At 43.6% G+C, this 27,830-nt stretch overlaps 1 protein-coding gene across 1 annotated transcript; it reads right to left on the bottom strand.

Moving 5' to 3' along the window:
* Positions 1-769: 769 nt before the first annotated feature.
* On the bottom strand, positions 770-27,571 carry CC2D1B (coiled-coil and C2 domain containing 1B). The gene is made up of 25 exons (XM_083867584.1): positions 27,521-27,571; positions 27,120-27,224; positions 24,132-24,273; positions 21,363-21,478; positions 20,480-20,599; positions 19,232-19,369; positions 17,214-17,475; positions 16,593-16,717; positions 16,384-16,459; positions 15,148-15,258; positions 14,703-14,833; positions 14,349-14,421; positions 12,124-12,239; positions 11,162-11,330; positions 9,771-9,943; positions 9,541-9,666; positions 8,976-9,034; positions 8,622-8,738; positions 8,072-8,145; positions 7,373-7,431; positions 5,630-5,681; positions 4,912-5,011; positions 2,121-2,211; positions 1,663-1,793; positions 770-882 (listed from the first exon to the last, which is right to left on the bottom strand). The coding sequence occupies exons 2-24, from the start codon at positions 27,183-27,185 to the stop codon at positions 1,674-1,676; spliced, it is 2,616 nt and encodes an 871-aa protein (XP_083723710.1). The 5' UTR covers positions 27,186-27,224; positions 27,521-27,571; the 3' UTR covers positions 770-882; positions 1,663-1,673.
* Positions 27,572-27,830: the final 259 nt, after the last annotated feature.

Here is a 27,830-nt window from a genome sequence, read left to right as displayed (position 1 = left end):
GTATGCTGCTGATCAAAAAGCATTCCTGAAAATAAGTCATGATCCAGTTTTTCTTAAAGGACAAAGTGTGACTATTTTCCCCATCACCTGGAAGAATTGTAAAAGACTATTTTTGTAAAAATACAAGGAATATTTGGGAAGCAGCAGAGTCTAGTGTACTTTTTTCTTTCTTTTTTTAAATTAAAGCCCCAACACCATAAAGGATGAAGGCACAGTACCATTCTGCACTGGACAAGCAGTGCAGCAAGCACGGCACACAACTGGGGGCCAGAACAAAAACAGAGGTCTGTAAACACCAACCTGGGGCCTTTCCTTCAGAAACAGACAGCCCTTGGTGCCAAGGGCATGCACAGAGGAGGGACTGGCACCCCTGAACTGCTGCCTGAGAGCTCTCCTCTGGTTTAGGAAACAAAAAAAGGCCCCAACTCAAACAGCCCTGGATAGGAGAGAACAGAAAAAGCAGTAGCAGACTGTTCACTGAACCACGCCAGCTGCTCAGACACTTGGGAATAGGAATTCTGGTAAAGGTCTTACCTGTGACTTAACTGAAAAAGCTCTGGCACTGCCTCAGGGAATTTTTAAGGGGCTAAACCGTTCTCACAGCACTCTGCATAGTTAATGTAACATTCGTCCTGGTGCTACATCAGTAGTCCCACATTAAGGCAATTCTGTCTATTTTGGGTAGACCGGTCCCCAGCCCTGCGGCAGCGCATTCCCAGAGCCTCCCGTTTGCCTTGGAGTTATTAATAAGCACTATGGCTGTTATCAAAATAGACATTAGGTTCAGTAGTGCATTCATTTAACATCTTTGGTGCTTGCAGCTTAGCAGCATCTTCCTGCCTTCGCTCAGCCCACGACTTCCATTCCAGCATTCCCATGGATCTGGGGAAAACAACACAAACAAACCCATCAGAATTCCTTGCTGCAGGATGGAACAGATGTTCAGAGTTCAAGGTGACATTATATGGAAAATGCTGACACCAAGGTTCTGGATGGTCAACGAGAAAAATCAATGGAGCAAAATTATTAAGTTCCAGTGATGGAAAGTGCTTGGGCAGGAGGCCAAGTTGTTATTTCAGGTGTGGCCAGCAAATGTGTCCCTCAGCCTGACTGGAGCTCACAGGACCTCCTGCCTCCTTGGCTGGGAGAAAACCACTAAAACAGGCCCTTTGATACCCAAATGGTGACTCCTGTACTACAATGAGACCTCAGTCTCTACAATCTGACACCATTTGCCACCCCTTTGCTTCCAAACAGGTGATGTCACTCTGATGAATAGTTACTTAACTGCCATTTATAAATGTAAAGTGAAACCATATGCTAAAGAAGAGGAAGCACAGAGGCTTCAGGAGATGAAGTAGAGCAAGATGGATTACTTATCACTTACTTTATAAATAATATTCTTAGTAAAGGTGACCCCAGGAGCTGTCCCTGTATTTCAAATGATTGTATCTCAAAGATGCTGCTTCACAAACTAATCAGAAATTCTGTAACCTCATTTATGAAATTATGTCAACTCCCCACCACAAATATACAGAGGAATGCTACTGAAGCCAGAGCTGTGTAATTAGGTCAATGCCAACAAAAGGCATTATTCAAGCAGAGTTTCTCTGTAGCCCTGTCAAGTCCTGCCCAGACCACCTGTGGATGCAGAATTCCTACCTCAGACAGAACTAGCGTTCAAGGACCAGCCAATTTTCTGTAACTGTTTGAAGATCTTGACCACTGAGGGGCTCCCTGAGTCTCACTTTTACCTCCAGTTTCCCTCCAGTGGGCTTTCTGCCATCAAAAATCTGAAATAACCACAGAAAGAAGAGCAGTTAGGACAAACAGGGATTATCACGTTAAACTATGGAGCCTCAGGCAACTGTGACTGTATTTGCCCACGGCTGAGGGTGACAGAGATCCCTGCGGGTGACTGCAGTGCTGGGAGTGCCACAGCCAGCGTCACTTCCTTGGACTGGAACTCAGCAGAGCAGGTCCCCCACAGCCCAGGCAGGTTATCAAATTCCTTAATACAAAACTCAAACTGCACTCACACACTTATGTGATCCAAATACTCATTTCCCCTTTGGGTTTAAATGCTAAGCAGAAGAACAAACCCCATCCCAAAAACGTACCTCGATGATCTCTCTAACTTCACATTCTGATTCCAGCTTGTCCAGCTTCAAGTGTGCTGTCCCCACGTGTTTGTCACTTCTGAAAAAGGACCTGTGGCAAGGAAGTGAAGGGTAAGGATTGCCAGAACATTACAGAGAAAACAAGCCCAGAGGCCATCCCTGTTTGCTCCATATCCACATCCAAAGGGCTGGTCAGGATGTGCTCCTGGAGCCCTGCACACCACAGTGCCAGAGGCAAACCCTTAAAAACCAGACTTAAAAACCAGACTGCAAGGAACAAGATAAGAAAGTATTCATTTGTTAATTATTCTTTTGCAACCAAGGTAAAGATGAGGACAGCAGTGAAGAAAAACAACTAAATCAGCACTTGGAGTGGCAGCAGCTTCTGTCCCTGCCCAGGGTGACAGGGAAGGAGGTCCCAGTGGCCAGGACAGGGCCATCCTCTCCTTGGGGCTGTTTAACAGAACAGGCTGAAGGAATTCCCAAGGAAGTTGCATCTGCCAGCAAAATAAACATTTCACAGGCACCTGCTGCTTTTGGCAAACTACTTTTAGGAAAAAGTCACATGAATCATCCTGTTTCATCTCAACAAATCAAAACAACTTCAGTAAATAAGAACATTTCAGCTATTGTTTTGATTCACCTACATACTGGTAGTTTTAGGAGTCAAAAATTATAATTTTAGAATTTCCAGTCTGCTGGAGTTAAACACAGAAGCATTTTTATCCTGAGAGGAAAACAAGCAACTTCTCCTTGCTGTAGTCAGTTTGGTTGAAGAGTTTAATCAGCAAGAGGTCAATCCTGAACAGAGACAGGTGTTACAATCCTTACCCAGACAAAGTCCTCCAAAAAGCAACAGCCAAGATTAAACCACCCTAATTCCACAGACTCAAAGCACAGCATTTCTTTGCCTGCATCCAAGCATCTCCCTGAACCAGAGTTTAAAGGTTTGATAAACAACTAAACTCTAGAGTTAAAAAAGATAATCTGGCCACAGATGGTGTGTTTTCTTGGAAATTTTCCAAGATTTCAGGAGTTTCCTTTTTTACCTACTCTATTACAGAAAAAAACAAGCAACCAAACCAAACCATAAAAACCCCACAACCCCAAAACATCAGTTCTGCTTCCAATTATCATTAAGAGATACGAAGATATTATCAAGCAAGACCTGACATACACAATGGAAACTCAAAGGTTGTTAATGGAGCCTCATGATCACATCATTGGTGGCAACAGGAGACCGAGACTCTCCATCAGTGAGGCCAGAGCAGATATAGAATCATTTAGGAAAGTTCAGAATTTCTCAGCTCACATGTTGGAATACTTCCTTCACAAGCACCTTAAAGTGAAGGATTATGTAATTGTACTGCAGCATGTGGGACACTTTGCTCATAAACTTCAGAGAATCAGCAATTCTTGCTGAATTTTTTAAACCAGTTTTCGATTTTATAACTCAAGAAATAATAAAGACTGGATAATCCCTGCTCAGTTTCAGGGGGTTGCTGTGAAGACTGAGGACTTGCTCTAGGCTATGGCTTCAGAAACAGCTCTAGGGAAATCCCCTTTCATCTTCAGAAGCTTTTAAGAGAGGCTCAAGGAGAGACTTTTCCTTTGGAAAAATACATTGCTGGGTTTTTACATTAAAGTATTGTTAAACTGAAGTTTAATATATATGACCTGGAACAAGTCTCCTTTGCTCACTGAGCAAAAATAATTCTTGGGAGATGGTCGGAGAGCTATCAGAGACCCCAAAGCTACAACATCCACAAAAGCACTTCTAAAAGTATTATTCATTTGTAGTCTTAGAAAAGACAGGGAGCAGACAGTCTTTAGAAAAGAGCCTGGATCACTTCATCCTCTCTCCTGAGGAGATAGCTGGGAAAAGGTGATAAAAAACCCATTTTAAACAAATGTAAACACTTCACAGCTCTGTGCAAAAGAGAGGGGATCTTGAACACAGAGCAGTGGAGCAGCCAGAACTGACAGAAAAAGAGTAAGAAAATCAACTTTTGCTTCAACAGAGACGCCAGTGGATGATCTGGAGTAAAACATTGCAACTTCAAGTCACAAACAGACACCTGCAAAGTGAAAACCATCTCAGGAAACCTATGGATGATTTCTGCATGGCCCTGTAATAGCAACAAGAGCCACCAGACAACAATCAGGTTATCTGGTATCCCATCACAGCCTTGGATCACAACCAACCCAGGGCTGAGGGAATACAGGCCACTCCTTTTCTGAATAACTCAGTTATGAGCCTGGACTGAGGATGATCTCCCTGAACTTGTTAACATTCCTCTTGTGATCCTGCTCTCTGAGGTGAGTGGAGTCTGTCTCTCTCAAGGCAGCTGCCAGCAGTGCTCAGGAAGTATTGCAAGATCCAATGAATGAAAGTACAAACCACAACTCTAGTTCTGCCATCATCTGTCACCTGTTTTTCGTATTTAGCTGCCACTTAATTATTTGACAGTTATTCCACAGAATATTTAAAATTTCTAGTCCTGATGACTGAAACCAAACTGGGTAAGAAACGAATTGAAGTAAATCACTGCTTTCTCAGCCTCACCAACTCCTTTTAACACACTAATCCTCAGCTGATCAGAACCAACTTCACTGAATTTGTACCATTCTTCACCCCCACAGGGGAAGCTACAGAGCTCAGGCACATTCTGAAAGCTCTCAGACATGAGTACCAGACAACTCTTTAGTGCTGGCTTAGAGATTGTGCTTCATAAACTTCAGCTCCAACACTCTTTCCAGCTGTTAGTGGAGAAGCAAACTGTGGACTCACCCCTTGTGAAACACTTCAAATTTAATTCCTTTGGACCGAATGGCACGTCGGAAGCCTCGGTGGTTGCGGTTGATGTTCAGTTTGAAGAGCTGGTTGTACTCTGCAAGTGAAATAAAGGGAAAAAGGAAAGAAAGCTGAGAGTCAAATGATGGGCAGTGCTCTACCCCATGACACTTCTCAGAGTTCTTTTGTCTCAGTTTGGCCCATGTGTGAGACACTCCACAGCCACAGGGACTCCTCCTCAGTCAGTCACAGGGTGTGTCCCTGTGCCACAGTTCATGTCACCCTCACCTTACAGGGACAGAAACCAAACTGCAGGAAAACCAAACCACTGAGAGCTGACAACAAGGTACTGGAGGGATATAACTAGAGAGTTTAGGTCTTTCAGCAAGTAAAGAGTGTTTGTGGCTAAGATAAAAGGTACAAAATATTAAAGAAAAAGCAGAGTAAGGCTGGAATGACCGGGAAGGGGTGTTTTGGATAATGTAATTAATACTGGTTTAATTCATGACATAAGAGCCACCACCAATATTTAGATGAGGGGGATATATTGCCAATGCAGCTGGACTTCACCCCCCAACAAACCCTTTCCTAAGAAAAAAGGAAAAAGGTGGTGGGAGAATCTCTGGCCTGGTTAACAGTCTGACACCAGACTGTACAGTTCAGGGACTCCTAAGGTGCAACATTTTTCCTGCTGTTCCGGGAAAAAAAGACTCACCTGGACAATTGTTATTGTTAATTACAGGTGTTTTACTCTTCTGAGGTTGTTCCTATCAAAAAAAGAGACAGACATTACATAAAACTGTCAGGTATTGTTTGAAAACAGACCAGTGACCATTTTTATTGTCAGCTCTATTTTAGGACTATACCAGAAATGTAAGGTTTTAGGGGTTATCTAAATAAGAAGAGTCATGGTATATTCAAGACTAAAATACTTGCATTTTGCAGGGGTAACAAGGATAATGCTGGAGAAAAAATAAGCCCAAACATTCCATTAAATATGAGAGCCATAGATAAGCTACACAGTCACAGTCAATTCAATCCAATCATCATAAAGTTACTGACTGGGGCTGTTAAACCCCATGACAAACTGTGCACCTTCCACGACACAGTAATTCTGTTCCTCCTGCATTAGCTGGAATAATGAGCCACACAAGGAATTCATCACAAATCATTCAGGGAATTGCCCTACTATTATTTTCCCTGACAATCAATCTGCCACCAAAATGAATTAACTTTTAACCTGAAGTGGAGTACAAACTAAATCTCTGGGGAATGAACAAGGACAATGTGGCCTAATTATTGCAGCTACTTTGCAAAACTGATTTCAGCTATAAAGGAGAAAGGTGGTATATTTATTTGACTATTGGCTAAGGAATAGAGATCTGGTTTTTCTTTAAACAATGGAAAATAGATTAAAAGGAACTATGCTGATTCTTAGTCATTCCCCAGAAAATTATTCATACAGACCAGTTCTCGTTTCAGCCACCCTAATTGAGTCACTTCTTCATTAAGGCCTCCTGTCACTCAAACCTGGTCTGACCATCACCAATTTTCAAGATTTATTAGGAGGTAGAAATCTAGGCTCTGCACACTCCCAGGGCTAAGCATTAGTCCTGCAAGAGCAAGGTCTGGTTTTGCCCTACATAGAGAACAGCAAAGCCCCAGGACTTCTACTGACAGTAAGAGACCAGTCAGTGCCTCCTCAGAAACCCTTCTAGCTCTAAGGTTTGAGTGTTTTTCAGACCAGAGACTGCTTTTAAGGGTGAAAGGAACAGGATGACACCGGGGAATCCCAAGGAAAGAAGTAATACATACGTGTATACATATTTTTATATACATACACGCACACACACAAATGTTAATTAGTAAGTGAGAAACTTGCATAGCCCAAATCCTTTCTCCAAGTATGTATATATATATATATATTTGCTAATTAAATCACCATTTATTTGATGACAAAGATTAACTCTTTCAATCCATTTCTACAATTGTTACAGAGGCTCAAATGCAATGCCTTTAAAAGCTTAGTTTTTTAACCCAAGAGGACTTAGGGAGATTCACATCTAAGGTGGCCCTTGGCAACAACTTTGTGTGCCCTGGTGGTGTGTTTGTACCTCTGAAAGAAATGAACTTGGACACATTTTGCCAACATTGGAAAGAGCCTGATTGTGCCTCCAGGGGGAAGAGGTGGGCACAGCTTAGCACTGAGTGCTGCTGACACAGAACCTGCAGACAGCACCCTGCCAAGGGTAAGGTGTGGAGAGCATCGAGAGAAAGGTGCAAAGCTCAAACCTGCAGCCAACATGCTCAGCAGTTCTTTTTCTCAGAAAAATACATCTGCTTTAATTTAGATCCAGGCAGGGTGTCTAGAATGTTCTCCCTTTCCTTGGAGCCCTCACAAGCTCATGCAGTGGCAGGGGACACAGAGTGAGGGGCAGAAGAGGCACGACACACTCACCGCACTCGGGTACTGGAATTCAAACTTCACAAATGCATCCAAATCTCTCGGTGACACACCTGGGTGAGACAACAACCAGCCAATCCAAACAGCCAGCACAGACATCTGTCATGCTGAGCAGGATTCTCAAGAGCACCCAACTGTTTTACAGCAGGACTCATGACCTGCCCCTTGACAACTGAAAAACCCATCCATCAAACCAAAATCCAGGGAAAGTTGGCATCCAAAGGAAAACACCTGAGGTTTTTTTAATGCTGTTAGTCTTAAGACAGTTTGGCACAGATGGTTTACAAGCTCCCAGGAACAAGGGACTAAAAGCAGTGACACTGGCAGGAGCAAACCCTGTCTACTGAAGGGTCAAAATACACCAAAGTGGTACAACTCATAGGCAGGCACTCATAACAAAATAGGAGGTAAAAAAGAAACCTTAACTGTGACCCAGTTATGAGCAAACCCAGGAAAATTAAAAATTCTCTCTGTCCAGATGGAACCCAGATTCTCTTTATTCACCTGTTTTTATTTTTTTTAAATACTGTTTAAAGGATTGGGGGGGTGGGGGCATGAGCTCAAAAGGTGGTTACTTTGTTTTAATGAGAGCTGGCTCCTAAAGTGGACTTCAAGACAGAGGAATTTCATTCCCCATTACTTTTCTTCCCTACTCAAGAGGAAAAAAGCCCACATGCCCTTTTGAGTACACACCTGGTGGGGCTGGTAAGTTTATCCCTCTGACAATAAGAAGGTGCATTTCTGTGCTGTTGAGATCAGAAAATATCCTGTGAAAACAGAAAGACAAAAAAGCACATTCACGCCACCATCAGCTGATCCACTGCCAGACCAGGATGCCATGGCTATTTGTCAGAGCTTTTTCAACAGTGCACTCCTACAGAGATCATCATCTCCACAAAATACAGCAGAGCAAGGCAAGAGCACAAACAGAGCTAAAAATATCTCTGAGGCCAGGAACAAAGCCCAGGAGGCAACAGGACTGAGGGAAAAACAGAGGAAGGAGGAATGGCTGAAGTAACAGAATATAAGAGGGAAAGCTGGAGGCATTCTGAAAACAAAATCAGCAAGAGAATTTAGAGAACAACTTCTTTGTATTTAAGTTGTTTAGAGTATTCTTTCAGGAATGCTGAGCCTAATCCTGGATGCCATTCAAATTTGCCAAAGCCCAGAATTCCCTAAACAAGTGCAAAAGACCAGGAAAGCCATTCCAGCCTGCCTGAGAAATCATTTTGTCTTTCCTCACCTTATCATTTTAAAGGTTCTTTCCTCAAAGTGATGGCTTGGAGGATCCATTCTTTGTGCTCGTGCAAGCTGTAGGATCTCCATATCCTTTTTACAACCTTGAGCCAGTTTCTCAAACCTGTAGAAAAAGGCAAAAAACAGCCAGTAAAAAAACCACATGTGCTGGAAATCAAACAGAGCACAGAGAACCCCCAGCCAGAGCTGAGAGCAATGTGGAGATGCAGGAACCACTGTCCCAACCCTTTCACACAGGGATAAACTTACCAACTCAAACCTCAAGATCTTTAGGGGGTCAGGCAGACTCAAACCTGAAATAACTGCTTTGGGGGATGCTGAAAGCAGCACTGGGTCTTACCGAGTTGTTTCTGCTACGTTTCCCAGATGCATGAACTGCTTGGAATACTGCAAACACCTCTGCAAATCACAAACAAAACCAAACACATTCACTCAGTGATCCTCACACACAGGTTCATGACTGGCACAGTTCTGAGGTCGATGATAACCTAATTTAAGAAAGACCAGGCATTTTCCCAAGTCACTCAAGGACATTCACCATCCCTTTCCTCAAACCCAACACAGCATTTGTTTGAGCTGTTCTCCCTATTACTTTTTAACTACCTGATTTGTAGATATGAGGTTCACCTTAGGCCTAGTCTTAATATTCAGGTACTATTTTCAAACCTGAGTGATCATATTTAACACTGGTAATTTGCTAGTCCCAAGTCTTCAAGCACATCCTCTGGCTTCAAATAGCCATAGAATCCAACTCTGAAAATTCTCCATTTTAGGACACCCAATATCAAAAGTATATTAAAAGGAAAAATAAAAGGCCCCACTGGAGCAATGATGGGATTATGATATTAATAAACTCCAATGTACAAAAGAAACTCAAGCATTCCTAAAAAATATAAAATGGTCACCTCATGTTGGTCCTTCAGCAGTTTTACAAGCTGTGCATAAACTTCATCTGCTTTCTGAGACAGCCTGACATCTTCATGGTGTACAAAGATAAAATCACCCTCATCATCTGTAGGAGGTGATGGCAGCTGCAACACAAGAACACCACATTTCAGAGCCTTTATAGAGAAAAGTGAGCACTTAGATGCCCAAGAATATGATAAACAAGCAGAATATTACCAGTCCTACTAACCTTGGAAATATCAACAGTTTTGCCAGATTTTGCCTGCTCAATCTTTAGGTCAAGGCCCTTTGCTGTTCTGAGATATGTCTTTGCCTGTTCGAGGTTGTTTTCCCTCTTTGCTTTGATGGCTGCCTTCAGGTACTGCTTCTTCCTGTTCTCCAGAAATTCCAGCTGTTCCCTAACTGAAAAACAGTTGTACAGGAACACTCACTCATCTTACAGCCAGGAAAAGATCAGTGAAAGTACAGATGTCAAATCGGGACATTTCCTTACTGCACTCAACTGTTTCTTGGGCGCTTTCAATTTCAAACATTAAAAAAAGAAACAAGCTACTTGCTAGAACAGCATCCTTCATTAAAAAAAACCTCACAGCACTTCACAAGTGTCACAAGAGTTATTACAGCCCCTAATTTGCAGGCCTGAGAGACTCCAGCACAGCTGACTGGTCCACGAAAGAAACCAAATCCAAACTTTCAGCTCTCCATGTTAACTTCTAAAAAAGCAAATATCGTGAGCATCCTCTGGAGTAATTGCCTTCCTCTCCCCTGATCTGGCAGAAAAGAACCCTGATGAACCAATGTGCAGGCCCACTCAGATATATTACCTCTGCTTCTTGTTCTCTTAGTTTATTATTAATGCTTTCAAGAACCTCCTTGTTCTCTTAGTTTCTTATTAATGCTTGAGTCTCTTCTTTCCTTGCTGAAACAGCAAGGACAACCACACCACTAAGATTGCTTTACATTGTACCAGGTTAGGGCATCAGTCAACCAGGCAGTTCTACTTCATCCTGAGGGAACCACCCTGGGCAGAGGGGAAGGAGGATGGGATTACAGCCAAGGCATCAGCAAGAGCCTGAGCACTGCCTGTGTGTGCCCAAACCACACTGTGAGGTGGTGGCTGTCCCTTACTATCTGTACAATTCACCTTGTACACACAACTGCTCCGTGATCTCAGCAAGGGAAGAGCAGAGATTGATGAAGCCCTGCCTGCACTGCCAGCCTGAGATCCTTGGGTGAAGCACCAGGCAGAGAACTCTGTCTGATGGAGGGAGCTCCATTAGATCAATGAATAATTCACACTGGCAATCTGTCCCCTTTAATGAGAGTATATGGAGAGTTCAGCTGTGAGCAGAGTTAAACATTATGAATCGATACACTTGTTACATCAAAATTAATTAAAAACCTAATCAGCCTTATAATTATACATGCTGTCTCTGTGAAATAAAGCTGCATGGCTGGTGTGGGTCTGCCCTCCAGCACACATATACTGAGGCTCCTGTCAGAGGAAATCTATGACACACATTCACAGGCTCACACCTAAATTAGAATGATAAAGTCTTCACCAAACTGGAGCAAACAACTTGCACGTGGAGCACTGGGAATGGTGATCCCTCCACTTACCAGCTGGAGGCAGATGATCCATTGACTCTGCCTTGTCCAGGGTGGAGGGTGATGCAGCTCGTTTCAGGTGCTCAGGAGAGCTCTCCTGAGCTGCAGCAGAAGGAACTGGAGTTGGCTTAACAACCTGAGTTGGCTTCTTGGCAACTGGGGCCTGGGGCAAAGGTTCATTCTAGCAAAACAAAATAATATTGCATAATAAATGCATAAAATCTATTCCAGGGTTGAGGACAGCATGTCAAGCATCAACAACCATGGTTATCACTGTATCAGCCTTTGGGTATCCCTTTAGAGGGGAGCATTGCATTCCAGACAGCAAATTTTAACTTCTGGAGGTTTATGAGCCATGCCAGGCCAGCAGGTAGCTGACCTATGCAAGCCATAGATGGAAAAAAAGGAATGTTCAACAAGGCAGTGATTTTTAAAAAAGCAAAGCCATGCAGGGAAAAAAAAAATCATCCAGGAATTCTCTCCATTAAAAGCTACTCCAGTTGAAGGCACAATCAATCAGCAGCCAAATCCAGAGAGAGACAGAAATCAAACCAAAGTCTAAATGCTGGCGCAGCCTGACAAAAAGCAGTAAGTGTTGAACATCCTGGGAAAGAACAAACATAGGAAGCTACTGGGATGCAGAATAAAAGTATGGATTTAAGTACTTTAGAACAATGTAAAGGAGTGGTGAGGATCTGAAGTGTTTGCTTTGAAAATAAAATCTACATATAAGACAGCTATGATAGAGCTAAATCCTGCTCACAGGATCTGTAGGTACTGACTGTAATAACATCTCATCTCTCTCCCCTACTCTATAAAAGAAACTGAAATTACTACTCAGATTCTGTACTCCCCAGACTTTTGGGAAATATGTTTCACCTCAGTACCCTTACCTGGAAATCCAGTGGCCTCACCTCTGCGTGCCACAAGAGATGGAAATTGAACTTTTACACATCCTACCAGGCAACACTAACCTCCTCCTCCTCTTCATCATTCTCCTCCATGTTTGCCAGCTTGCTGGCACTCTCCAGGACAGCAGCGATTGTGCTGCCACCATCTGTTGCTGCAACACCAGGAAGAGGGGGAAATCCTGGGAAGGAAAGGAACACAGAAGAGAGAGTTGCATAAGCCCTATGGTATGTCTTCCATATTGTTTACTTTAAAGCTGTTTCTATCCAAATACCTGTTATCTAATGTGTTTTAGAATTCAGTCTAACTAGATTGAGGCCATGGGCCAAAAAGCCTTGCTAAATCAGGCCTGAGTGGTGGGCTTAAGATCAGATCTCTCACAGATACCCAGCTTAAGTGGATGATAGTAAAATGATGGAATAACTGAGCAGTTTTCCAAGCTGAGCAGCTGGCAGCCAGCCCAGCAACCTCACAATCTCGAGACTTCAGTAGCAGGGATGCCCCCAGAACCAGCAGAGAATGTAGTCCCATTTTCCCCCTTCTCACTGCTGCCTCACTTCAGCAGGCACATAGCCCAGCAGAAAATCAATGCTACCCCCAGAGTAATAAACAATCCACTGCTGACAGCTGGGTAACACACTCAGCCTCGGCTGAGAAGGTACTGCAATGCAGAGGTAGCAAACTAAGGCAGAATCAGAGGAGTTAAATGAGAAGTGTATGAAGAATAATAATGCTCTTCATTGTTTCGTTATCCTCTTAAGGATGGGAGGAAAGCTTGATGATGGAAGACAAATTCACTGCCACATGACCAGTGTAGTGTCAGCTTCAGAGAACAGAGACCCAGAGCCATTACTCTAAAGTGTCTGTTAAGATTTCTCTCATTTAATATATAGCAAGTATTCTTGCTGCCAGTCTCATGAGAAGTGCTAAGAAACAGTGACTAAATTGCTTCTAAACCTAGAGATGGCTGCTAGAGCACAAATTCGAGGTACTCAGGCAGGCAGAACAGAGAATCCTGTGCTGCTGCCCTGTGTGACATTTGATCCATTGCTCAGCAGCATTTCTGTTTCCAGGCAGTCCAAGGCTGGTACTTGTCACCAGCCAGATGCCATGAAGGGCACTGCCACCCCAGGGTAATTCAGGGTGGTTTCAGTGACTGCCTGATAATTGTGTTCAATGTAAATCATGCAGCCTCTGAATGATGGCTGAAAACCACACAGCTGATGTGCAAGGACACTGAGCAGTTCTCCAAATTTCCAGAGGTACAAATATGGAGTACCTCACTCCTACAGAAACTGGTATTTACCAAGAAAGGGATCACATTCTGCAAAAAGGGATGCTAAACTGCCTTTCAGGGACAGCTTCAAAGCAGGAAATTTTAAAACCACACATGACCTGACAGAGGTGGCAGTGCCTCCTTTATCACCACTGCAGTGCTTGCCATTGCCACATTTGACTGTGACAAAAACACCACAAGGTCCATCTCTATCCTCTAACTTAAAATATCCTGCTTTGCAGTGCTGAATGTATCCTTCAGAAGAACACATGAGGCTCAAGATAAAAGGAAAGATGCTTCCTAGGGGAAAAAGATGTTTTCTAGAGTATCATGCAAATGAGAGGCAGAGCATTCACAGATGACCTTGGCCAAACTTTTCCAGACACAGCACTGAGTGTTCTGAAGAAGACAAACAGGACACAGCATCTCAAGGAACAGGCTCAGCTGCTGCCTCTGCTACTGCCTCAGTGTGATCATGGGTATGATTTGCTTCATCTCTGCAGATTTTTACCAGCCACAAGAGTTGCAATGCTGATTTGATGTCACAAGGTGTTACAAGGAGATATTCATTAGATATCAAATTTTGATGTTCCTGATAGGAATCAGCAGAATGGGGAACATCAGGAAATTTTTTTTCACTTTTAAAAACCTCTTTCCAGCAAAACTAAGAAGCCAATATAACCTAAATTTAGCCTTTCCTCTAGGAGGGCTGACACAGAGGATAGACAAGTTACATTTTTAGCACCTGCCTATGGTGAAGTTGTTGTGATGCCCTGCATTTTTCAAAATAGTGCCAGTTTTAAGTTCCCATATGGAGGAATATTCACTCTTATCAGTGTTTGAGAGCATATTAATAAAAAATATCACAATACCATTGACCAGCAAAGCCAGCTACTCACTGAGAAAAAGGAGGAGCTGTTCCACAGGTTGAGCAGGCAATATCTGCACAGCCCCTTCAGAGCCTAGCAAGTGTACAAAAGTTTGGGGATTAGGACGTTTTACATTCACACTTACCAGGAGGAACAGGTAGCTCAGAAAAATTCACTTTTCTCCCTGCCTTATGGGCTCTTATGGCATCTTGGTATTGCTGCAATCAAAAGCACTCAGTAAGACATAAAACAGAGCTGACTGTGAATTAGCAATCATCTGTATTTAACCAGCATAAACACTGTACAAGACTCAGTATTTTACTACAATATGTGCATTGTCTCTATTTCTTCCTCCGAATGCTTTCCAGCTTCCCCACTGGACCTCTTTTCAAACAGACAGACAATACACAAATTATTTCAGCCTTGAAAAAGTCTTCAGCAAGAGAACTAATTCAAATGGCTCTGCTGGCTGCAAAGGGCCACTTTACTTTAGCTTTACCTTGGCTATCCTGTCGTGCATCCTGCCCTTCCGATCGTCCCCGCTGGCTTTAGCCTGAGCTGCTGCTGCCCTGTACTTGTCCAGCCGCTGCTGCAGCGCCTCCAGCACCGTCCTGGGCTGCTGCAGGGACTCTGCAAACCACACAGGCAAATCAATGCCACACCAGAGAGATTTCAAAACACACAGGCTGCCTTTCTCCTTCCCTTCCTCAGAGAAAGCACTGGAAAGTTTCACTATGAACACCAATGTTATAAAGGAAGTTTATTAACTTTTAGTTCCATCGCTGATCCAGAGCAGAAGTAGACTGGATCAGCAGCAAACAACACTCAGGAACATTAGCCAGGTTTACTCAGTCCTGCTGCAGTTCACTGGCAGAGCTCAGACCTTAAAGTGCTTCCCAACTGTGCTATTTTCATGACTTACTAGAGAAATGGAGAAGTCTTACCTGAAGCTTCTTGGGTCTGAGGTTCAGGTGTTGCAAGATCCTGGGAACTTCCCACCCGAGGTGGTACTTTTTGCTTGGATGCATCTTGTACATGCCCTAAGCTTTCAAGATCTGCAAAGGAGGGAAAGCAGGAAGTTTCACAGCATGTTCCACATACAGCAATTACTGCTGCATGTCACTCAGAAAACCATCAATTCGATCACATCATCTTCCTGAAAGCTTTTTGGCTTCCAAACAGTATCTCCATGGCTAGCTAAGTCTAAGGTTCCCCTTATCCACAGAATACGCTTCATAAGAGAAAATCTCAAATGCTGATTTAATTTTGGTTAGGGCTGCTTGAGGGGAAAAAAAAAAAAGTAGAAGTAGTTCAAGTATTCTAAGAATTCTCTCCCCAAAATATAACTTGGTATCTTGGCAGATGGAAAGAGTGAACAAGTCTGCTAATTGACTAAAATATTCTAGTAACAAAAGATGTGCTGGAAAAGGGAAGAAACTCTTATCATCTATTCAGACACTCCAGTTTCTGGTATTGTATAACATAAAACTAGATTATTCACTAAAAAAACCTTGCACTTTTTAAGGCAAGGTTATGCCCTGGGTGAAGTTTCTCTGCAATGCCATTTAGTGATCAGTAACTCGAGTCACAAATCTCACGATTTACTGAAATAATCTATAACTTTGTTTCTTAGAATAAAATAATCTACTATAGTAAGTTGTTTAAAGCACTGGGCTACAAAGACCAAGTATTCATTATTGGTGGGGATACTGCATCTACTAAAAAACCACCAAACTCTCTTACGAGGACTGAGGTACCTTTAATATTGTTAATTTGCTTTAAAAATTAGACTTCAGTGCACTGCAATCGGTTGGTTAATCTCAACGTAATTAACTTCAGTTGAAGCACATAGCACCATCAAATACTACAGTAAATTTTAAGAATGTGCCATTATCCTTCTTTCTCTTCCACTTCAAATACTGGCTGCTATTATCTACACTTATAAAACCAGGAGTATCAGACATCAATACTTGTTTGAACTTGTAATTCACAGAGGGTAACTGCAATATAAGTAATGATACCTCATTTCGCTTCATTGCTCTTGATTAGACTGAGAACACACAGTGAGCCTCAGTCTCAAACCATCTCCAGTTCTTTTAATATCTTTGCAATCAAATGCAGAATCATTCCATTACAGCATAGAGAGACTTCTGAAAAGGTTTCCTGAAGGCAAACCTTACCCTGAGGAGATGGAGGCATATTCTGGAGATCTACTGGCTGCCCACTGTCCAAAGCTTCCAACACCACATTAAATTTCTAACATGGAAAAAATAAAAGGTTTATTCTGGTCTGTCCAAGACTTGCCAGGTTCCACAGTAATATGTGACATTTAATGCATGGGGGTACAGCACAGGGTATGCTGAGTATTTGGGATTTCTTGAGTGCTTACCTTGCCTGCCTTCATGTATTCCTTTGCCTTCTCCAGGTCCCCTTGCTGCTTGGCTTTTAGAGCTGCTAATTTATATTCCTTCTGCCTCCTAAGCAGGATTGCTCGTGTGCTGCTGTGCTGGGGATCTGGGAGAATGAGACAATGCTGAGATTGACACAGAGCACTCAAGATTTGCATCCCTTGCTACATCCATCTATGCAAACCCACATTTGTCCCCTTTTGCTCTAAGTTACAACAGCCATCTTATAAAAATCCTTTTTCCTCCAGTCTCCATAAGTCCTAAAAACATAAGAATTCCACTTTTCTCAATTTAAAGAAAAAATATTAGGCCTTTAGGTCAGCATCTCAAAACTCTTTAAAGGTTGGAATTCCACATGTCAAATAATGAAGGAGAAACTGAGGCACAGGAGAAGTTAGGGATACTGATCCAGTGCACAGAAAAGTTTTAAAACAATAACTGATTCCACTGCCAGACACTCAGCATTCCATGGACAACTCTGAGACATTCAGCAGGGAAGTTCCAACATAAGCAGCTACAGTTCCAACATAAGTTTGCTACACACAACACAAACATCAGGGAAGATGCAGCATTAAACTGCTTCTCCTCTCAGATCACAGTACCTCTTTCCACAGCAGGATCAACAGCAGCACGACCCTGCAGAGACTCTGATTCCAAATGCTCCCTCGCCTCAGGAGAAGCCTTCTGCTCAACTTCTGCAGCAGACTCAGCTTTATTCTCTGGTGAATCTCCTGAACTCTCGAGCTCCACACCCATGGCTTGAGGTACATAAGAAGAACTCTTTCCAGTTGCAACAGGAGGTGGCATTTCTTCCTCATTGATGTTTTTGCCTTTCTTCACTGCAGCCAGCATGGTTTCCAGTGTCTGGCATGGAAGGAACAACAGAGTCAACAGGCATTTTCATCAAACTTGTTACCAGCATAAGCAATTAGAAGACAAATTCTTCCCCTTATACATGACAGGCTCTGTCACACACACCACCACAAACTCCTGCCCTTCAGCTCCCTGTTTTTCTGCAAGAAATATAATAAAATATGCTATTCTGAAATATCACTGTCTACATGGATCCAGGGAAGGAAGGAGTCTGCAAACCTATTTAATGCAATGAGAAAAGCCATTAAATACTAACAAAGGAAATGGAGCTTCAGCTCATCACCCATGGTAAGGAGTTCTCACCATCTCTAACTTGGGTTAACTGCTGCTCATTTTTTTAAAACCTCTCCTCCACCCCAAATATTACCTTCCTCAGTACTTTTATGTTTAAAATTTAATTTGAGGTTCAGACAAAAGACCACCATGCACCTCAAGCCAAAACAAAAGTTTTACTTCTTTCATCTTCCAAAAAAACCAAAATGGAAGCACAGAAAGACAACAACAACATCTCATCAGTGCCAGAATCACTGCTATTTTTATTTAGTCATGGCATTGTTTGAGCTGTTGAGTAACAGTGGCAGAGATACTTTGAAATGACTGCATATGAGACTGGGGTTCAGACCACAAACCCACAGGCAGCTCCCTCTTCTTCACATGGGGGTGACAGACTGAGATTGAAGTTCACAGTTCCAAGAATGACATTTAACAGAGAACTCTACACCATTTGTTGACATGCAACTTTGCTAATTAAGTAGCTGTGAGTTGTGAAGTGAGATCTGGTCTATTATCCTCAGTTACACAGCTTAGGCACAGGGAAACTCCCTACCCTGAGAAATAAAGGAAGTGGCACAGTGCACTAAGCCCATTGGATGGAATAGCTGGTCTGCCCATCCCTGTGGCTTTTAGAAAAGCCAGGTGGTTTCCTGTACATTCCTGTCAGGGCAGGCAGGCAGTGGACACTCACACACATCTTTCTTGTGCTTTTTCTTCCCTGAGTTTGGCCTCAGTTGCCCCTTTTGTACCCCAAGACAGCTGGTAGGCAGTAAGCCTTTACATCCTGCCCCAGTGCACAGCCCTGAGCTGTAGAGCTCTGCTGCTGCCTGAGGTGATGCAGGAGAGCTGCTGAAAGCAACGGGCAGAGAGAGGCCCTGCCCAGCAGTAAACAAGCACTGCAGCTCACTGCAAGCACGCCACCTGCCTGGAACCACGAGAGCCTGGAGAGACTGCTCTTTGCTGCAGTTCTTAATTGCCTTCATCAAAAATGCTGCTCCAGTCCTTTTCAAGCACAGCCAACACACTCAGGGAAAGGCAGCACTTCCCTCTGTCTGACAGAAGTGAGTGGAAGGTTAGTACCTAAGGGAAGGCAATAGTGATAACTGCAAGGTGGATGTGCTAGGAAAACTCCTAAACTTTGCTTTAAGGTAACACTGAGCACTCACCACAGGTCAAATTCAGATTCAGGCAGGTGGATTTAACTTCAGCATGTACCACAAACCCTGCCTCCAGCTACCAGCTGCCACATTCAACAGAAACAAAGCTGACACACAAAAGGCAGCTGAAGCCACACCTCATCTGTGTGTTTGCTGTATCAGGTGGGTAGTCAGAACAACAAATGTTTTTAAAGTAACACCGGGCAGCATGTGAAGATTTCACTCCCCTGCCAACAAACTCACACAGCTGTGAAGACCACACTTCAGAGAGCTGACGTTGCCCCACCCTCACTCACACCCCGATGATCCCAACTCACCTTCAGGCCCCTCTCGTACCGCCGAGTTTTGGCACCTTCCCCCGACTCCTTCGCGTTAGAAATCGCCGTCCTGTAGTCAGCAATCCTCCCCTCCAGCGTCTGCTGCAGCTCACTGGTAACAGCAGGAAGTGAGGAGGTCTCAGAAGAAACAATAAAACAAATCAAGAAAACTTATTTCATCCAGCTAGACGAGTTTTCCCACCGCAGTGAAAAACAAACACTCCTCTTCTACACACACAGACACACAGAGCCGCGAACTGAGCGCAGGGAGGAACAGCCCCTGGAACAGAGGAGCGTTTGTGCTGAGCTAACGGGCCCTGCTTCCACCTCGGGGCTCTCTCAAAAGCCTCACAGACAAGAATGGGTGGAGAGACTCAGGAAACTCTCACTCACAGGGTAATTGGAGCCATGTGGTCGCTGAGTAGGTGAGGAGAACACTGAAGTCTCTCAAACCCCACACAACAGAGGGTGTGAAGAGGTATTTTGGCACAAATCTTGACTTATTCTTTTCTTAGTTTTAAACCATGCTGGTTTGCTCCCTTCTGGGCTTCAACCTGGTTTTACAAGAGCTCTTTTTCCTCCTCCTACAGCCTGGAATTAGTTCAGTGACAAAAGCAGCCTAAGTGAAGTCATGAGTAGCTACTTACAAACTCTCCAGAGCCACAGAGACCCTGCAGATGGCTCCTGATGTAATTATTGCCATTATCTCTATAGAAACCCTCTCAATCCCATTTACTAATGGGCCCAATGTACAAGGCACTGGAATCTGTGGCACACAACAGAAACATGCAGTGACTGAATAAAGGATTTGACTGGATGAGGACTGACAAATTAAGCTGAGGCAGATAATGCTACTGCTAAAAAATCCAAAACTATGTCAGAGATGCTGAGTTATCACATGTCTCACAATTTCAGCACACTGCCCAATACTCTTAGGGAGAAGATATGAGCTCTGGGAGCCTGCACTGCAGTCTGCACGCTCTTATGTGTAATGAGGGACAAGACATGCTTGACTCCAACTGTTTACCTCTTCAATTCTATGCTAACATCAGAATTCATGCTTGGAACAAAGCTAAAGGATCACCTGCACCCATACAGGACTGATTTCTCCAGAGGAAAACAGCAATAATGTAGGTTTTGCTTCCTTGGAAGACAAGACCTCCCTACATTTTTGATAATGACCCTCATACAAGCCACATGACAACAGTGATTGAGCAAAACTGTCAGAAACATGAAGCTCATTCCTACCTGTGATTGCAGTTCAGGCAGTTCATCTTCTGGTTCAGTTGGGGATGGCTCTGTTGCTGTCATTTCATCCTCACAGCTTCCTGTCTCACCTTCTTCCCCCAGAACTTCTTGCAACTCTGCCTAAAGTAAAAGTAAGAGCCAACAAAAGGCTTTTACTTAAAATTTTCTCTGTCCTCAAAAGACAAAAATAAACTCAAGTCAAGTATCAAAAGCTTTGGGCAGATCTTGAACCCAAGTGAAGAGTCTGAAAATCTTCTATTCTAGTCTTTTTTTAATTCAATTTTATTTTGTATTATTAATTTAAACTGGTCCCAGATACCACTGAAAAGCCACACTGCAGCCCCAGGATCACCACACAAGCTGGAGAAGTTCAGAGAAGTACTTTCACAAAGATCATGCAATCTTAAACTTCAAATTTCCAAAAAGCCTCTACTAGCAGGGAGAGTCAAAACCACTCCTTCCCTAAATCCTGCCAGTTAGATGAGTCACTGAAACAACAAAGACTTTCTTGAGGTGTTCTCTCAGGACAAGCACTACTTGAAGCAGCAGTAAAATGGTGGCAGAGATCACTTTAAGGAGACTGTCTCTGGCTGCCTTTCATCAGCTGACATGGAAAGGGATTCCTGCTCTTTCCTCAATTCTCTAAGACTCCCACCCATATAAATGTTAGGAAACTCTTACTCTGCTGTGCAGGGGGATGGATCCTGCAAAGACTTGCATCTAATGGTGCTTCTGCAATATTTTAGCTTCTTCACAAAGTAATTTTAGTAATAGTTTAACTTCTTCACAAAGTTAACAGACATTTTTGCTAAATGAAGTTCTGTTAAAAAAACCAACCAAACAAAAAATCATACTAAAATTCTTTGCTAACAGTTATGCATACCAACAAGTCTGTATCTTTCTCCAAGTCTTCATCATCTGCATCTTCCTCTCCATCTTCATTCAGGTCCTTCATACACTCTGCAGCCATCTTTTCAATGTGATCCATGGGCAGAGGAGCTGTAAAAGGGAATCCCAAGGAGCCATAAACCCAAAGGAAGTTATGCAGTCACTGGCTATAAATCCTGATGGAACTGCTACCAGCTGAAAGAGAGCATTGACCTCCCCTCCTGTGCCCCCTTTATTGCAGTGTCACAGGTAACTGAGAGTGTAATGATGGATAAAAGGCAAAGACTGGGAAGTGAGCACCCAGGAAAAACAGCACTGGTGTTTCTGCTGTGGCACTCGAGGCAGGCAGTAAGACACTTGCACATTTTCTGCACTGCTGTCTCGTGATGATGAGATTCAGCCTTTTCCAAATTTTTCTTGGCTCCTTCATTTTGCAATTTTGCTTCTGGTCTTCATCGTGAAAACTCTACTTAACTCCTCATTGCTGAGCTCTCATCTGTGCTTCATCCTGTGCCAACCACATCTTCCTCAACTATCAACTTCCTCCACATGCTCTCAAAGGTGAGGCTGTTTGCCCACAAATCCCAACTGTCCACGTAAATGCCTCTGATACTTCCTATGCAGACACATGACTGTGACTCACTAGTGGCAGTAAAAGCTGCAGAAAATACAGATCTCCAGGACAGAGCTTTACAGTCAATTTAAATGGATCCCATTCACTCCCTGCTGAATCAGCTGAAAATTAACCCAGGTACAAAACTGTTTCTGTTCAAACAATCTAATTCACCCCATCAGTGCTTCAGCATGTGTATCAAACCCATTGCTTATAAATTTGACCCTTAGCAAAACTTGGACTGCAGGCCATATCCAAACCAGCAACTGGCTGAGCAGAAACTGCAGTAGAGACAAAAAATCTAATCAAGCCTCCTCAGATGGTTTCTCAGCTCTAATCCCATGCAGCAAGATGAGGCCACAATTTCAAACACATGAGTGGCTGCCCAGCTGGCACTTATCAGAGAGAGCAGGATCCCTGTGCTTAAGACGTTCCAACAGTGCAGCTTCTGCTGGAGGAGGCCATTCCCCCACACCCAGTCAGAGCTCTAGGATGTAATCCAGGAGGGAATTACTGCACCTGGAGCTCAGCCAAGAACCTGAGTTGCACTGGATCCCTCTTTTCTGTCCTCTCCCAGACAGGATCTGTTTCTCCCCTGTGCTCACTGTAGCTCCTCCTCTCCAGGCTGTGCCCTGCCTGCATCCTGCCCCCACCACTGCACTGGGCCAGGTCTCAGGAGTCCCCAGTGCCAGCTGCTCATCCTCCATCAGCTTCTAACCTACACACTTCCAATGAAAAAACAAAACAGAATAGCTGCACTTTACTTTGGAAAATCCTTTTTGAACCACACATTTAGACAGCACAGTAAATGTTAATTTTGCACTGTCTGAAGTTTTATTTTCCTCTTACGAATAAAAGGCTGAAACAACAAAATAAGTGATATGATGAGGGTTAAAGGGAAGTCAGCTCTTGAAAATCTGACAATTCAAGAGCTCATGATACACAGATTCACCCTCAAACATTATCCTGCATGTTTTAGCCACAAGTAACCTATGCCCAATGATGGCAGAAGTTCTGCTATTATGCCTATTTGCACAATTATGCTCATCAGCTTTAAGAGTTTACTAAAATTTCGAAATGTGGAGAGTGGAAATTATTTAGAATTTAGTTTCAGACACAAACATGTGTCCTTTGTTCATCATCAGCTACTGTGTTTATAGAGTTGTCTTGCCTAAACATTTCAAAATTCTTCATTTCCCTACTGCTCTGTGTAAAGCCCCTTCAAATATGACAGTAAAATTACTGCAGAGCTGCAAATAAGGCTGTAGGTGCACTATCCCTTCCTCCCTGCACCTGCTCACACACCTGTAGGTCCCCATTTTCCTTGTCCCACCTCAACCACTGGCAGCCACCCAGGTCTCAGGCAGGCAGGGAGCAAACCTGGCTCAGCTGAAAAGCTCCCACAGGAGCAGAGGTTTATTTGTGCAGAGGAGTTCCTGAACCAGCTCACCCTGCAGCTCCACAAACAGGGACGTGCTCAGAGGCAGAGCATGCTCACTGGAGTGCCCCTCACAGCAGCAGCAGCCTTGTCTTACGGCAGGTTACAGCAAGCCTGTGAAACACTGCAGAGCTGCATGCAAACACCACCAGACAGAATTCACAGATACTTCCACTTTTAAGAATGGTAGTCCCTTTCCAAGAGACACTCTAACCTGCATAACACAAGTGACAGGATTCTCCAAGTGATTGCATCAGTGTTTGCCTCTGAAAATGGGATTCAGTTTTGGTTACAGACTCCAAGTAACTAAAAATATAATGTTCATTATGTAAATTCATTCTTCAAACAAAAACAGAACGACCACATGACAAACAACTCACCCTCCATGAGAAACACAATTTCCCTTCTGAAATCATCTAGCGCCTACTACACCTTTTTATGATTTCATATGCTAAAAAAGCATGTCTTAATTTAGTCATTAAATGGGCCAGCCACCAGAGATCTCTTTCCTATATCTACAAGAGCATCAACAAAAAAAAAACTTTTACATTGTTTATGGAGTAACAAATTAAACCTTTTAAAGTAAAGAGCAGTTGCAAATTCAGCTTCTACCAGTGATAAAAAAAATTAGATAAATTTAAAGATTTTTTTGATAAATAATAGATTTAGATAAATTTATTAAAGGTAAACAAAATTCCAATATTTTAACTTACTTTTCACCTTTGGTTTTGGTTTTCCTTCTTTCACTTTTGCTCCTGTGATAGCAGCAAGCTCTGCTTCAAGGTCCCCATCATCCTCACCTTCCCCTGCACCCAGCAGCATCTCTTCAGGACTGAAATCCACAAACAGCCCCAGCTGGAGCCAAGGGGAAACAGAAATACAGAATAATAAAATACCCTACAGTTAGAACTAAGATGACACTCAAAAATGTCACACTGCATGGATTATTTGGATATTTTCATGCATTTTGAATTCTGTTCATTTTTTTTTTACAGCCCACTTTCATACCACTTCTGGTACCACAACAATGCACACCAGGCACCTGTAACTGGTGTAAAGTACATAAATCTTAATGCCCCACAAGTATTCCCTTTAAAACTCTACACAAACCATTTCTTGAAGTCAATCCTATTTAACAGTCTGACATAACAAGGTAGAATGAAATGTTTGTTTTACTGAGCCTCATGGAGCAGATAGAATCAGGGAAGTTCAGGGCAGTGCCTGTAACAACTAAGCTAAAAAATATTCACTCATGGTTCACACACAAGAGGTCTGACACGTGCACACTGCAGAAACTTCACCCTTATCTCTTGAAGAAGCTACATTTATAAACACAGAATTCTTCTGCCCTCTTACATCAGCTTCTAAATCCCACAGAAACAAACACAGCCATTAAAACCCAGCAATGCCCACACTGCACTGGAGAAAACCATTGAACTGGCTGGCACAGATAATCGGCTGAGAGATAACATCTCAGGGAAGAGGACTAATAACAGTGATCAGGATATGACAGTAGCGGCTATCACTCTCTTGTGGCAAAACATTCCAAAGCACATCAAAGGAATCTCTGGGGTCTTAGTCCAAAAAGTGTTCTTTTAAAATGCCATTTTATCACAATTTCTGTATTTCTGGTTAAGATACTAACTGCCCCAGGAAAAAAAAAAATCTTAAGTACGCTAAGATTTTTTTATAAACACAAATAAACAGAATTAGATTCATCTTATGAGGGAGGTGAAGCTTTCCTCAGACTTTTCCAAAGCACAAGCCCTTATTGATTCTCACATGGCCAAGGAGGCAGCACTTCAGCTTCTCCCCAGCACAGGGAAAAAACATCAGCTGTCATTATTCTAAGGGTTAACAATCTCCTTCTGTCTTGAGGACCTGAAATGCTGCAAGAAGCTGTTGGTTTATAAATTAATGTAATAATATTTTTTTTAAACCCAGTAGGAATGGAAGTGCTGGTGGCTACTACCCTGAAACATTCTGTGCCCCTCTCTGGACCATTTTGTAATCCCAAAGGAGAATGTGAAACATATAGCTGAGAAACACAGGTCCCAAAGACCAGCAAGAGCACTTTAAATCAGCAGCTGTTTGTTTCCCAGCCCTGATCCTGCCCCTGCCATTCCATAAGGCACCGGGCTGATCAGTTTTATCCACCTCCCAGCTTTATGGCAAAACTAAAGGATTTGCACACTTGGCTACAGAACAGAAAGAAGGTGAGGACAAGATTTAAATAGCAAATATTCAGGATGGTGATCTAGAGATTCGAGTTCTATGGAACACACATAGATCTTTCACCAATATCCAGAACAGATCAGGAGCACAGAGGATCTGCCCATCACCACACTGCAAGTGTGGACAGTGGAGCAACTGCAGCAACCACAGGAGTCAAGAACACAATCCAGCAGTTCTAGCTCCAAGTCCCAGTCCATTCAATAAGGAACTTTTCCAATGAAATTAGTAGTACTGAAGCAATGCTTATTAAAACAGAAAGAATAAGTTATAAAAAGCTTGCAGTTGATACACTACACAACAAAAAGCATTTTAAATTGAATTAATTTGAAAGTGAACAAGCCATTTGTTTCAAGACAAGCCTGTCTCATCCATTCTGTGAGACAGGCTGAATAATTAACTGTATTAAATTAGAAATCAGTAAAATACTTTTATCAAACCCTTGATTTACTCTCTTATCTTTTCAGAGTGAGGTTTCTTTTTTTTACCCGGAAGGAGGAAAGACATTTTCACCTTTTATCTTCTCCCCTGCTCAGATAAGTTACACACAACCTCTGAGAAATGGAAACTTTCACACTGGAGCCATGGTGACATTGAGGATCACTAACTACAGCACTCTGCCTTCAGTATAAGAAATCACCAAAAGAGAACATCTTATTTATTATCTCTATTCTAATAACCTGTTACAATCCCTTTTCACATTTCTCTATATTCTTACCAGTTATTCCACCTGTTGCTCACCTCTATTCTACCTTCAAAGGTTTCTGAAATTCCATTCTGGTTCTAACATATTCTTTAACTACACTGTTTTTCTGTCAGTTTTCTACCCGGAATTTAGCCTTGACTGTATTTCTAATTTTGACACTGTCGCCTGACTTTCTACACCTGCCAACCATGACTAATTATTGTTTCTCTCCACAAGACTTCTGAAACTCCATCTAAAGGTAAATAAGTATGGAAAAAAACCTCCAACATCTATCTGTTGCATTAAAAAATGACTATATAAAGGGAAATTAAAATTAACTGTCTCTTGTTTAGCACCTTAATATTCTCCCATATATGTCTACCTGATATTCTGCTGATCTTATTTTTGTTTTCTTAGAAATGTAAGGAAAACCCCCACAGAGCCACTGAAGTTATTATTAAATCTCAACATAACTCGGCTAAGAAAATACTGTAAGCATGAGTCATGAGGTCTCATGCAAAGATTACAGCATTACAACACCGTGCCTTCCCCGCAAGCCCTCCACGGCTGCCTATCAGATATTTCCTTGAAGAAGAATCCATTGAAGAAGGAAGGAAGGAAAACAGGCACCACATAATCTAATTTTTTTTCCCATGATCTATTAACACAGGGGAGATCCTGCAGGAGAACAGCAGCGAGAGGTCTGGACGAGACCCTCCTGAGGAGTAGGAGGTTTCCCCGCCTGCTCCGCAGCCACATCCCCCTGGCCCCCTGCCCTCCTTACCTGCTTTGCGACTGCAGCTCCCTGGCCCTTCGCCTGAGGGCTCTTTTTGGGTCTTCTGCCAAGCATGTTGGTTCATGAATTTCACAGGGCTGTGTCTCTGTAGGGCTGAGAGCACACGGAACTCAGAGTCAGTACCAAGGCAAACCCGGCGAACGGAGGAGGCAGCGCGGCCCCTCGGCTTCCCCCGGCGCCCCCTCACAGGTCACGGCGCTCCCCGCCCTGAGGGCAGCGGGGGAGCTCCGCGGGGCCCAGGGAACCCGGCCCGGCCCGGCCCTGAGGGCAGCTCGGCGGGACTCACGGGCAGGGCGGGCTGTGGGCGCTCCCCGGCCGGCACAGGGGTCAGGAGCCGCGCGGAGAACCGCGGAGGGGCCGCCCGGAGAGAAGAGCCCGGCCCGGCTCACCTCGGCTCCCGCCCGTGCGGCCGCAGCTCCGCCCGGCGCGCTCGGCGACGGCCCGCCCGGTGAGGGCCCGCCCGCGGCTGCGCGCCTGCGCAGAGAGGCGGGTCCGGCTGGAGCGGTCGCCGGCTCTGTCCGGAGTGGGCACGGCCCAACAGCCCCGGCCCCGCTACCCCGGGCTCTGTCCGGAGTGGGCACGGCACACGGCCCCGCTACCCCGGGCTCTGTCCGGAGTGGGCACAGCGCAACAGCCCCGGCCCCGGTACCCCGGGCTCTGTCCGGGCTGGCCCCGCACACGGCCCCGGTACCCGGGCGG

The sequence above is a fragment of the Zosterops lateralis genome (genome assembly GCF_965231275.1).
Source record: "Zosterops lateralis genome assembly, chromosome: 9".
Classification (NCBI taxonomy): domain Eukaryota; kingdom Metazoa; phylum Chordata; class Aves; order Passeriformes; family Zosteropidae; genus Zosterops; species Zosterops lateralis.
The sequence above is the reverse complement of the archived record's forward strand: the minus strand, read 5'-3'. Positions and strand labels throughout refer to the sequence as shown.

What these genes read in the sequence shown, in the direction of transcription:
- CC2D1B (XM_083867584.1), bottom strand. Translation starts at nt 27,185, where the DNA reads ATGCTTGGCAGAAGACCCAAAAAGAGCCCTCAGGCGAAGGGCCAGGGA. An exon ending in ATGATGAAGAGGAGGAGGAG is followed by an intron (nt 11,331 to 12,123) that starts GTTAGTGTTGCC and finishes TTGTTTTGCTAG; the next exon opens with AATGAACCTTTGCCCCAGGC. An exon ending in AGAACCTTTAAAATGATAAG is followed by an intron (nt 8,146 to 8,621) that starts GTGAGGAAAGAC and finishes CTGTTTTCACAG; the next exon opens with GATATTTTCTGATCTCAACA.